We start from the raw sequence: 12,109 nt of genomic DNA on the forward strand, positions 1-12,109 counted from the left end.
AAATTGTTAATTGTTTCTGGTACACCAACTTACAGTAATGTATAATGCACACACTCATTGAGAAAGAGGCACAGGCAATCTCACATAAGCACACACTCAGTGGGAAGCATGTTCACATACAAACTATACTACATGTACTACTGCACATACTGCAGGCAGTAAACTAGTAAAACAAGTTTTTAAAAATGAAAGGAGCTGAACCGCACCCTCATTCTATATGGTTTTTAAGATTCAAGTCATAACTGTCAGAATCCAAGGTTTTGGAAATTGGGTTGATGTTGGAGTACAAACTGCTCATGCTTTTCTGAAAAACATTTCCAAAGCAGGAAAGAAATTTCAGATTTTTGGAGATATTCACCTCTTCTGTGAGGTACTTCATAGTTTGGTTTAATGGTTTAATTAAAACCTAGGTTATCATCTGCATTAAAAGAGATGGATTATAGACTATCTTGCTAAGAGGGAAAATGATGGAGCCTAAAACTGAGCAGTGAGGGAACCCTCCAGGTACAGTGCATCTGGAGAGGGAGATAAAAAAACTGCCTATTGTAATAAAGCAATCATAATTATTAGTTTTTTTGCTCGCATACTTTAATTTGGGTTCAGCACAGCCTTTCCACCTCGACCACAATGGCTCCAAGGCAGCAAGGACCTGGGGTCTCATTTATAAACATGGCGTATGCACAAAACGGGGCTGAAAATGTGCGTACACCACTTCCCCAGAAAAGGATGTGATTTATAGAAAACAAACTTGACGGAAGAATGTACAGTCTTCCACGCAAACTCTGACCCATGCGTACGCACATTTTGCAGACAATGGGAATTGGCGATGCAGATGGTGAAGTGGTGAACTGAAATCAGACTGCAGAAAGTAAATGTGGGAATAACGATTACTCTTAATATTTATACGTAATTGATGTCTCACGCACATTTCTTCACTCCATATCATCCACGTTATCATGAAGATTAAATCCAGCAGTGTTATTTGCGCTTGTACTGAATGATACCAGTTCCATAAACACCTTGTAAAATCCAACTCAAATCTTAAATAAAATTTAAATTTGTTTTTAATATTTAATCGGCGCTGTCTCACCGTCACATTGTCCGCTACAGAGCGCAGGAGGAGGAGATGGCCTGACTGCAGGGAATACAGGATAGCATCAAATACTCTACCATTAGATAGCTGCAGAATACAGTGTAAATAACTAAATATCTGTCTTTAAAACTGTGCATATATCAACAAATGTCAAAGTCTGGAAATACAGCTGTTAAGCTCTTGCGCAATCCATCCATCCATCCATTTTCGTCTGCTTATCCGGTATCGGGTCGCGGGGGGAGCAGCTCCAGCAGGGGACCCCAAACTTCCCTTTCCCGAGCAACATTAACCAGCTCCGACTGGGGGATCCCGATGCATTCCCAGGCCAGGTTGGAGATATAATCCCTCCACCTAGTCCTGGGTCTTCCCCGAGGCTTCCTCCCAGCTGGACGTGCCTGGAACACTTCCCTAGGGAGGCGCCCAGGGGGCATCCTTACCAGATGCCCGAACCACCTCAACTGGCTCCTTTCGACACGAAGGAGCAGCGGCTCTACTCCGAGCTCCTCACGGATGACTGAGCTTCTCACCCTATCTCTAAGGGAGACTCCAGCCACCCTCCTGAGGAAACCCATTTCGGCCGCTTGTACCCTGGATTTTGTTCTTTCGGTCATGACCCAGCCTTCATGCCCATAGGTGAGGGTAGGAACGAAAACTGACCGGTAGATCGAGAGCTTTGCCTTCTGGCTCAGCTCTCTTTTCGTCACAACGGTGCGATAAATTGAATGTAATACCGCACCCGCTGCGCCGATTCTCCGACCAATCTCCTGCTCCATTGTCCCCTCACTCGTGAACAAAACCCCAAGGTACTTGAACTCCTTCACTTGGGGTAAGGACTCATTCCCTACCTGGAGTAGGCACTCCATCGGTTTCCTGCTGAGAACCATGGCCTCAGATTTAGAGGTGCTGATCCTCATCCCAACCGCTTCGCTCTCGGCTGCGAACCGAGCCAGTGAGTGCTGAAGGTCGCAGGCCGATGATGCCATCAGGCCCACATCATCTGCAAAGAGCAGCGATGAGATCCCCAGCCCACCGAACCGCAACCCCTCCCCACCCCGACTACGCCTCGATATCCTGTCCATAAATGTTACAAACAGGATTGGTGACAAAGCGCAGCCCTGGCGGAGGCCAACCATCACCTGAAACTTACTGCCGAGAACCCGGACACAGCTCTCACTTTGGTCGTACAGAGATTGGATGGCCCTGAGAAGAGACCCCCTCACCCCATACTCCCGCAGCACCTCCCACAGTATCTCCCGGGGGACCCGGTCATACGCCTTTTCCAGATCCACAAAACACATGTAGACCGGTTGGGCATACTCCCAGGCTCCCTCCAGGATCCTTGCTAGAGTGAAGAGCTGGTCCGTTGTTCCACGACCAGGACGGAATCCGCATTGTTCCTCTTCAATCTGAGGTTTGACTATCGGCCGAACCCTCCTTTCCAGCACCTTTGAGTAGACTTTACCAGGGAGGCTGAGAAGTGTGATACCCCTGTAATTGGCACACACCCTCTGGTCCCCCTTTTTAAAAAGGGGAACCACCACCCCGGACTACCACTCCTTTGGCACTGTCCCAGACTTCCACGCAATGTTGAAGAGGCATGTCAACCAGGACAGCCCCTCCACACCCAGAGCCTTGAGCATTTCTGGACGGATCTCATCAATCCCAGGGGCTTTGCCACTGTGGAGTTGTTTGACTACATCAGTGACTTCCACCTGGGAAATTGACAATGATCCCCCATCATCCTCCAGCTCTGCCTCTAACATAGAGGGCGTATTAGTCGGATTCAGGAGTTCCTCAAAGTGCTCCTTCCACCGCCCTATTACCTCCTCAGTTGAGGTCAACAGTGTCCCATCCTTACTGTACACAGCTTGGATGGTTCCCCACTTCCCCCTCCTGAGGTGGTGAACAGTTTTCCAAAAGCACCTTGGTGCCGACCGAAAGTCCTTTTCCATTTCTTCTCCAAACTTCTCCCACACCCGCTGCTTTGCCTCTTTCACGGCAGAGGCTGCAGCCCTTCGGGCCCTTCGGTACCCTGCAACTTCCTCCGGAGTCCTCTGGGATAACATATCCCGGAAAGACTCCTTCTTCAGTTGGACGGCTTCCCTGACCAACGGTGTCCACCACGGTGTTCGTGGGTTACCGCCCCTTGAGGCACCTAAGACCCTAAGACCACAGCTCCTCGCAGCAGCTTCAGCAATGGAAACTTTGAACATTGGCCACCCGGGTTCAATGCCCCCAGCCTCCACAGGGATGCACAAAAAGCTCCGCCGGAGTTGAAAGTCTGTCGGACAGGGGCCTCCTCCAGGCCTCCTCCGCACTACCCGTTTGGGCTTACCAGGTCTGTCCAGAGTCTTCCCCCACCCCCTGACCCAACTCACCACCAGATGGTGATCAGTTGACAGCTCCGCCCCTCTCTTCACCCAAAACATACGGCCTCAGATCAGATGAAACGATTATAAAATCGATCATTGACCTTTGGCCTAGGGTGCTCTGGTACCAAGTACACTTATGAGCATCCCTATGTTTGAACATGGTGTTTGTTATAGACAATCCATGACTAGCACAGAAGTCCAACAACAAACAACCACTCTGGCTTAGATCAGGGAGGCCGTTCCTCCCAATCACGCCTCTCCATGTGTCTGCATCATTGCCCACGTGCGCGTTGAAGTCCCCCAGCAGAACAATGGAGTCCCCCACTGGAGCCCCATGCAGGACTCCAGTCAAGGTCTCCATGAAGGCCGAATACTCTGAACTCCTGTTTGGTGCATATGCACAAACAACAGTCAGAGTTTTCCCACCCACAACCCGCAGGCGTAGGGAGGCGACCCTCTCGTCCACCGGGGTAAATTCCAACGTAGCGGCGCTCAGCCGGGGGCTTGTGAGTATCCCCACACCCGCCCGGCGCCTCACACCCTGGGCAACTCCGGAGAAGAAAAGAGTCCAACCCCTATCCAGGAGTATGGTTCCAGAACCGAGACTGTGCGTAGAGGTAAGCCCCACCAGATCTAACCGGTAGCGCTCCACCTCCCGCACCAGTTCCCGGCTCCTTCCCCCACAGAGAGGTGACGTTCCATGTGCCCAGAGCCAGCGTCTGCTGCCCGGGTCTGGTCCGTCGAGGCCCCTGACCTTCACTGCCACCCGTGTAGCAGCGCACCCGACCCCAGCGGTTCCTCCCACAGGTGGTGGGCCCATGGGATGGAGAGGGAGTTGCCACGTTGCTTCTTCGGGCTGTCGCAATCGTTACCCTTAATGTCCTTGTTATCGGTCCGAAACTTTAATACTGTTCATGACTAAACCTGCATGAAGAAAAGTGTGTTTGCCTATTAGACTTTCGTCTTCAAATTGTATCTTGGAGTGGGGGATAGGCCTACCACTAGTTGATGCTGTGATTTTGGCAAGGTGTTAACAATCACAAATTGTTGTAAATAGGGGTGCACCAATCCGATATTAGGATTGGATATCGGCCCCGATATTGACAAAATAGCTGGATCGAGGATTGGAAATTTTTTTTGACCCCTGTTAACTGCATACTCTTCTCACTCATGGTAGTAACTTTATAAGACAACAATTAATAACCCACAACTAACTCTTTTTAAAAGGATAAAACACCATAGCATATAACAATTTGTGACTTAAACAGTTTCTAACAATAATAATTTTACATTTATAAATGTACACCACCCAATGGCATGCTGGGTAACATTATAGCTGCTAGCCTAGCTAGCCAGGTAGCGTATCAATCTGTTAAGCTGAAGAACCCAGAAGAAAGTTAGCTAGAGGATGAAGAAAGACCGGAGATGCACCAGAACGTGTGCTCAAGAGAGGAGCCGTCAGTTGTTCCGAAGTTTTTTGTTTCTAAAAAATCTGACATAATTTAGCCACTGTTGTTGCCCGTCGCTCTAACGTTACTCAGCTGTGCTAACGTTACTGTGCTAACGTTACTGTGCTAACGTTAAAGACATGTCACTTCAAGCTTGCAGCGGAGCAACATTATGAACGCAATCAACCTACAGTCCCGCTACAGACCGTTGAGAAAGACGGGTTCAGAGCAATGATTAAATTAGGGCTGGGCGTATCAATCTAAATATCGATAGTATTGATACCAAGATGAGTATTGGTATCGGATCGATACTGTCGTGATGAGATCGACACTTTTGTTGCAGTTTCTCTCCGAGTTCATGCGAGCACAGTCTTTCCAAGTCTGTGTGCAGTGTGCAAACAGCGCCTCTCTCTCTCTCTCTCTCTCTCTCTGCCCCCTCCCCCTCCCTGCTCTGCCGGAGGCGGAGAGCGGATAGTCAGAACAGTGAGAGAAGCTTGTGATGATGGCGGAAAGAAAGAGAAGCGCTGTTTGGAGTTTATTCACTCCAGCTGATACGGACAGTGCCACATGTGATGTGTGCAAAAAAGTAATTCGCCACTGTGGTAACACCACCAATTTGCATTACATTGTTATATTTATATTTTGTTATATTAATTTATTATTTTTATACCGTTACATTGTTTTAAATTGTTCTAGTTAGTAAATAAAAACATTTAGATTTGCCTAAAATCTTTGTCACTTTGTCACAAAATTATTCAATGATCGTGACGTTACAAGTAAAAAGTATCGGTATTGGTATTGGTATCGGCGATACTAGCCCTGTATTTACTTGGTATCGGATTGATACCAAAATTCCCAGTATCGCCCACCCCTAATTAAAACACTGGATTTAAGATGTCTTGCCTCGCTGAAATACCTCCGCCAATCTACTAACATTATTCAAACAGCAAAGGAGGCTGACAGCGGAGCTACGTTCAGTCGACCACTACAACAACCTAACTTACCTGTGGCCAAGGTAGTGTTTATACAACTAGCTTACAACTATTTAGTTTTGAAAGGGAAACAATGTTAAAGTTGTTTGTATGTATAGGATATTCATTCGATTTGAGTTTATTTTACTACTTTGCAGGTTGCACAATAAAAATAGTTTAGCTTCTGTAACTGTTTCATGGATTCTCCTTCATATAAAGTTATTGTATAATGTTGTGGAGCCAATCCCTTTGGTAATCAAAGCTTTTAGTAAACATGATGACATTAACATGTTTTTGTGATATTTTATGTACTCCTGACAGTAGAATAAGCCATTATAAACTTATATAAAGGCCCATTATTGTTATTTATTGAAATTTATTTTAAGAAGTTTAATTACATTATATTTTCAATTTGAATGCACAATTGTTTTTTAAATAACAAATAAATAAGAATTCAATACATTAAATCTATGTTATTTTGTCTTAGTTAGGAAAGTCTGGTGCCTTTAGTCTCTTCCACATGGTGGAAGGAAGGTATAAGGTGGAAGGTATACAGTTTATTATTAATTCAGCAACGGTATCAGATCGGTATTGGGTATCGACAGATACACAAAGCCCTGGTATCGGTATCGGGGTTGAAAAAGTCGGATCAGTGCATCCCTAGTTGTAAACATATAAATGCTGCGGTGACCCCCGTGCGTAATGCTGCATGATGGCACTGCTGGCAAGGAGTAGATGGAATGGAAGAAACAGGAGAGAAAGAGGCTTCGGGGACCATGACGATGACTGGCTAATGCGCCGATTTAAATTCCCTAAAGTTGCGCTCTTGGATCTATGTACTGAACTGGGTCAAGTAGAGAGGGCAACGTGCCAGAACCGTGCCATCCTGGTCCATCCCGATCCAAATACAGGTCCTCGCCACTCTGGGGGCAACAGGCTGTTTCCAGCGGTAAATGGCAGGCAGCTAAGTGTTTTATATATTTATATATACATAATCTTCAACTTTATCACTAAGGCTTGTTTGGATATAATATATAGTTCTGTTAAATCTTATCATGTACATAGGTCTGGTATATTGAAGCTGTCCCTGAGTGCCGTAATGCTTGCCGTTTTGGACGGTATTATTAATATAGGTTGTTTATAGATTATTTTTCCCTACACTGTTCAAGAACAGGCCGAAATTATAAATCATTTTGCAGCAATTCCTGAATGTCTGAGAAGGTTTTTGCTTTTTCTCCGGCAGTCATCATGATTCAGCGTAACGAAAGAACAACTGCCAGGGTCATTAACCTACTTATCAGCATTCATGAGGGGCTTTGCATTGACTATTTATGGTTAAAAATGGGCGTGGACAGGGCGGAATAAGAGGCTGATTCACGTACACACCCTTGTGGGTAATCTGTGATTTAAAAATAAATCTAAATAAATCTGATTTTTTTTTTTTGGCGTACCGTACGCCATTTTTGGCTTTTGGGCATATGTACACTTTTTGTAAGGATCCTACGCACAGTTTTATAAATGAGACCACTGGTTTTGTGGGCATTGTGACATTAATTCCTTTCCTTTTCCAAGCCAAGATACAGTCTGTTTATTTTCATACAATTAAGTAACGTGCTTATACTCTGCCTTCTCCAGTATTTGACAAACCTGGTTATTGTAATTTAGTAGGGGATTATGGAAACCAGATTTCCCCAGGTAGATTTCCCCTAGAGACAATTGATTTCTCTACCATGTAAATGGGAAACTGGTTTTCTAATCTGCTTTTTTTAGTACGCATGTGCGTGACAGAAGACTGTGGACAGGGAAAGTAACAGCTGAGCGGCTAGATAAAAGGAGAGATAATTACAGAGTGATGCATGCTCTTATTTAAACTGATTCCTCCCCAGTCAGACAAAAACTAATCTGCAGCAACATTTGACTATTTCTATGATACAGGCATTTTAGGTCAGGGGAAAAAGGGAGAAATCTGATAACTGACTTTCTGCATGTATACATGAATTTACAGTAACCAGGTTACTACAGTGCAAGTTACCATGCATAATGGTAACTTCCCCAGTACGCTCCCCATGACAATGGGAAAAGCAGCAATGGTCCCTCATAAACATAAAATGTCCTATGTAAATGTCCTGCACTATCTGGCCTCCACTGGTTCCAAAATGTTGCAAAAGCAGTCACCGCCTTCAAAGGAGGGGAATTCTAGTTTCTGACCTTTAGGTGCGTCTTTGATGGGGTTAAATTAAGGGCTAATCCAGAGTTTTCCACCCTGTGCTTTTGTTGCAAATTACAACTGTATTTTGTTGTTAGCTGAACCTTCATTTCATAATAGGAAATCAATCATGGAGGGTCGGGTAGAGAACAAGAAGCAAGTTTGAAAAGAGTGGCTAATTTTTTCATGAAGTCAAATAACCCCCATTCTCGAGGTTAGATCTGAGGTGTTATTTCTTCTGTCTTTGTAATAAAAAGAATTAATCACTTTCCCACATTTTGCTGCTCTGATATGACTCCAGGCATTACAATTTAGTTTTCAGTTCTTAGAAAACAAATCCTCAGATCCAAAAAATGTTAATCAACCTGATCCTTAATATGTCCATTAGATTTCTGTTTGTTTGTTTCTGTCTTAACTTGGACAAATTAAAGCAGGGTCACAAATTGTTTTTCGATGTGGTCACAGCTAGTTTTACATTTTACATACATTTAGCAGAGTATTCAGTCACAAAGATTATGTTAATGGAAAGTTGACCTGATGCTGGGCAATTTAAGAAGTGTCTTATGCATGTCAGGAAAGCAATGGAGTACTAAAGAAAGCTCTCTCCTGCTTTAGTTTGAAATGCTGCGGTTGAAGAAACCTATTAACACATTTTGGAATTGCATTGATTTGCTCTTCTCGCAATAAAGAAAGCTACACGTACAAGTTTGTGTGCAAACAAATGTGGTTGTAGTGTACGGCTCAAGTTTTATTACCTTAAATCTGTTCAGATTTTCTGCACAATGAATTTAGATTAGCCAAAAGGTGAATCCCACACAGTCTATGAGCTCTCTCTTCACAGGTGAGCTTTGTGCTGCTTAGCATTCGCTGCCTCTCCTCATCTGTCCACATGTGGCTATTTGTTCAACAGAAGACAAACCCAATGCAATTAAATGCCTCTCTGCCCATTCTTTGGGGATAGACAGCATATCAAATTGGATTTACTGATAAATAGCATTTGGACTGAAGACAGTCTAGTTGTTAGACAGCAGGTCAAAAATTACAGAATAGAAGACAGACCAAACACCAAGTGCAGCTAAACAAAATAGCTCAAAAGATGTAAACGAATGCATTCAAGGCTGATGCAGAAAGTGATTAAATAGCAATAATTAAATATATTTAATATATAAAATTAAATGTGTTATTGAGCATTAACATTAGAAGTTACAAGTTCCCAAAGTAATACACGCAAAAGTATAATGCTCACATTTTACCCCCCCTCAACCCAATAATTACCAAGTGTTCAAGGTTGTACGGTTTTAAAATTTGTCCTTGACAGTCCTTGTCCCATAAAGTATATTTCAGTGGGTCAGTTACTTCAGTGATTGAGAATACACATATATTTAAATTGACACACAATTTTTAATCGAGGGCTGATCCATGCATATGTAAATGGCTCGGTGTGGGATAAAATAAAGCCAATACAAATCCAATCCTTTCTTAACTGAACTCTACTGTGTGCTGTCCACCTCAGCCTGCTAATGTTGCAGCACTGCTTTACTTAATGACACCTGGGCTCTACACTGTGAGCCCTTCATATGACAGTGAAAATCAAAGTGCGTGAATGTGAAAAAGGATTTGTTTGCACTGGTGATTGACTCTGTTTTGGCACCTGGGCTTGCAAAATTTGCTGAGCTCCCATAGGACCAAATCTGTTATTTCTCCTCTCTCTTTCTCAAAGCTCAGTGTGCAAAACATTCAGGAAGCAGCTCATCACCTTTAGCTGGCCTGACCGTCGCTTTCACCGCCACAGGCTGCAGGTCATATCAGCTGCTGCTAATTAAGTAACTTGATGACATGCCAAAATAAAGCTGTCTAGCTGTTGTCAGGTTTATGTGCTCTTGTAGCAGGTGTCTGTACTCAGCAAAAAAATGGTTTACGAGATAAAAGAAGCATGACTGTAGCACTGTAGTTCCAACAGAGTGTGACGTCTTCACCCTCCACTCAGAGGATTGCTTCACGTCAATTTCAGGAGTAGCATTTTGTTTTTACATGTTTGAATAAAAGGTGTGTCAAATTAAGAAAGCTACAGCTGTTATTTTTTAAATGTGTCAGATACATATTGTCAAAGCACTTAGAAGCAAAAGCCCGTTTGACACTTAATGTAAAAAAAACAAAAAACAGTGTCCATATGTTTTTCCTCCAGGAGACGGCCCACATCAGCTGAACTTGATGTTAAAAACAACAGTCAATGGGGACTGCAAGTAGGACTGCAGATGTAAATTGTGGGACTGTAGATGTAAATTAGCCTAAGGCTAACTCTGGTGCAATGCATCAAATGGTTACATTTATGTTTTAATTGCACATTGTCCCTTACAAATAAAACTGAAATTGAATTGAATCAATCAAGTTTCTGAGGTAAAATATCTAGATCTCTAACATATGACCCTAACCTAAACATGCTGAGTTTTGACAAGTAAATTGCATGCGCAAACGCCAATCTTTACATGGCCAGGCTCCTCACGCTCTCTGTGACATGTTTTGACTGTTACAGGCCTTTGGATTGTCCATTAGAAATTTCAACTGCAGGGAATTGTGAAGCATTGTACTGGAATACCTCCTTTGACCAAACACCTTTTTCTTTAAAGGGAGGTATTAATGCACTTGGATCAGTATTTGGGCCAAAAAACATGTTTACATAATGTAGTATTCCCACTGTGAGCATAATAACAGAGAAAGAAATTACACACTGCAAGTTCATTTCTGTGCTTTTGACATTTAAGATAAAATACCACAAAATAGGACTTCAGTCATCCCTCCATAAACCATTACTGTAGGTGTATACAGTGCATGTGTACATGGAAAACATATACAGTATAAATAAATCAATAATTTAAAAAAAGTTAAATTCCCTGTTGTTTTAAGGTTCCATAATAAGATAAGCAAGTGCATTTGACTCAATTTAAACAATGTAAACATGAAGGTATTATGCCTTACCGGACAGCATTATCCATGCGTGACACGGTGAGGTAAGCAGCCAGGTTTGCTGTGTAGGACGAACAGACGATGAGGGTGAAGAGCCACCAGCTGCCCATGACAATACGCAGAGCCACCGATCCCAGGATGGAGTCACTGCCTGTGAAGGAGCAGGTATAAACACGTGGGTATAAAAACTGCACCCAGAAGCACACATCATCATCATCATCTTCACTATGTACTGTACAGCATCACTCTCTGATCCCTACTCTACCAGAAACATATGTGCACTGCAAACCACCATTTTGTGTTAAAGCTGCTTTAAGGTTTTCTCACTTCTGAGATAATTCTCATATTTGCATGTAACACTGGAGCAGTCAACTATATGCATCTGATGATTTAATGTAATTACTGTACATTTTCATCACTTATTTTCCCAATAGCTTAGTCTATTCAAAACCATATTCATCATAATCATATTCATTCTTCTCCCTGTCTTTTGTTATTTCCTTCATGTCTTTAATCCTTTGCCCTTCCTCGTTTTCTTTGAGAAAAAAGACAGGTTCGTCACATTAGCTTTTCTATTTTCACTTTTTCTCTGTCGTACCGACTCTTTCTCTCAAAATATCCAACAGCTTTAGAGGTGCATGAGAAAAATGTCAGCACACATTTTAATTTTGAAGAGTAAAGCCATAGAAATGTCATCTGAGAGATTCAGGAGTGTGAAATGTAATGAAAACATATTTGTCTGAAAGTGTCACAATCAACACAGCTGTGCCCTTAGGACAGTTTGGGGGGGAAAACGGACGGCCTTGTCAGATGCATAGCACTCCGGCATCAGTCATTTTTATTAAATATGGCTTTGACTGATTTCTTAAGGTCATTGAATGTGAAATGTGCATCTTGAAACTTCTAATGGATCTTACACTACTGCAACCGTCCACTGTGGTGCAGGCTCTTTCATCTTTGAAACAAATTGATTTAACTCTGATCACAATGACAAAGTGTTATTTTCATGAGTTCTCTGACAGTTTCTTTCTTTTTTTTTGGGGGGGGGGGCATTT

At 43.1% G+C, this 12,109-nt stretch overlaps 1 protein-coding gene across 1 annotated transcript in view; it reads right to left on the reverse strand.

The window, feature by feature from the left end:
• Positions 1-12,109, reverse strand: part of grid1a (glutamate receptor, ionotropic, delta 1a) — a 279,228-nt gene that overhangs the window by 12,364 nt on the left and 254,755 nt on the right. Inside the window, exon 13 of the mRNA XM_028603265.1 lies at positions 11,067-11,201. Coding sequence (XP_028459066.1) covers positions 11,067-11,201 — 135 coding nt within the window. The remainder of the gene's footprint in view (positions 1-11,066; positions 11,202-12,109) is intronic.

The sequence above is a fragment of the Perca flavescens genome, chromosome 17 (assembly GCF_004354835.1).
Source record: "Perca flavescens isolate YP-PL-M2 chromosome 17, PFLA_1.0, whole genome shotgun sequence".
NCBI classification, from domain to species: domain Eukaryota; kingdom Metazoa; phylum Chordata; class Actinopteri; order Perciformes; family Percidae; genus Perca; species Perca flavescens.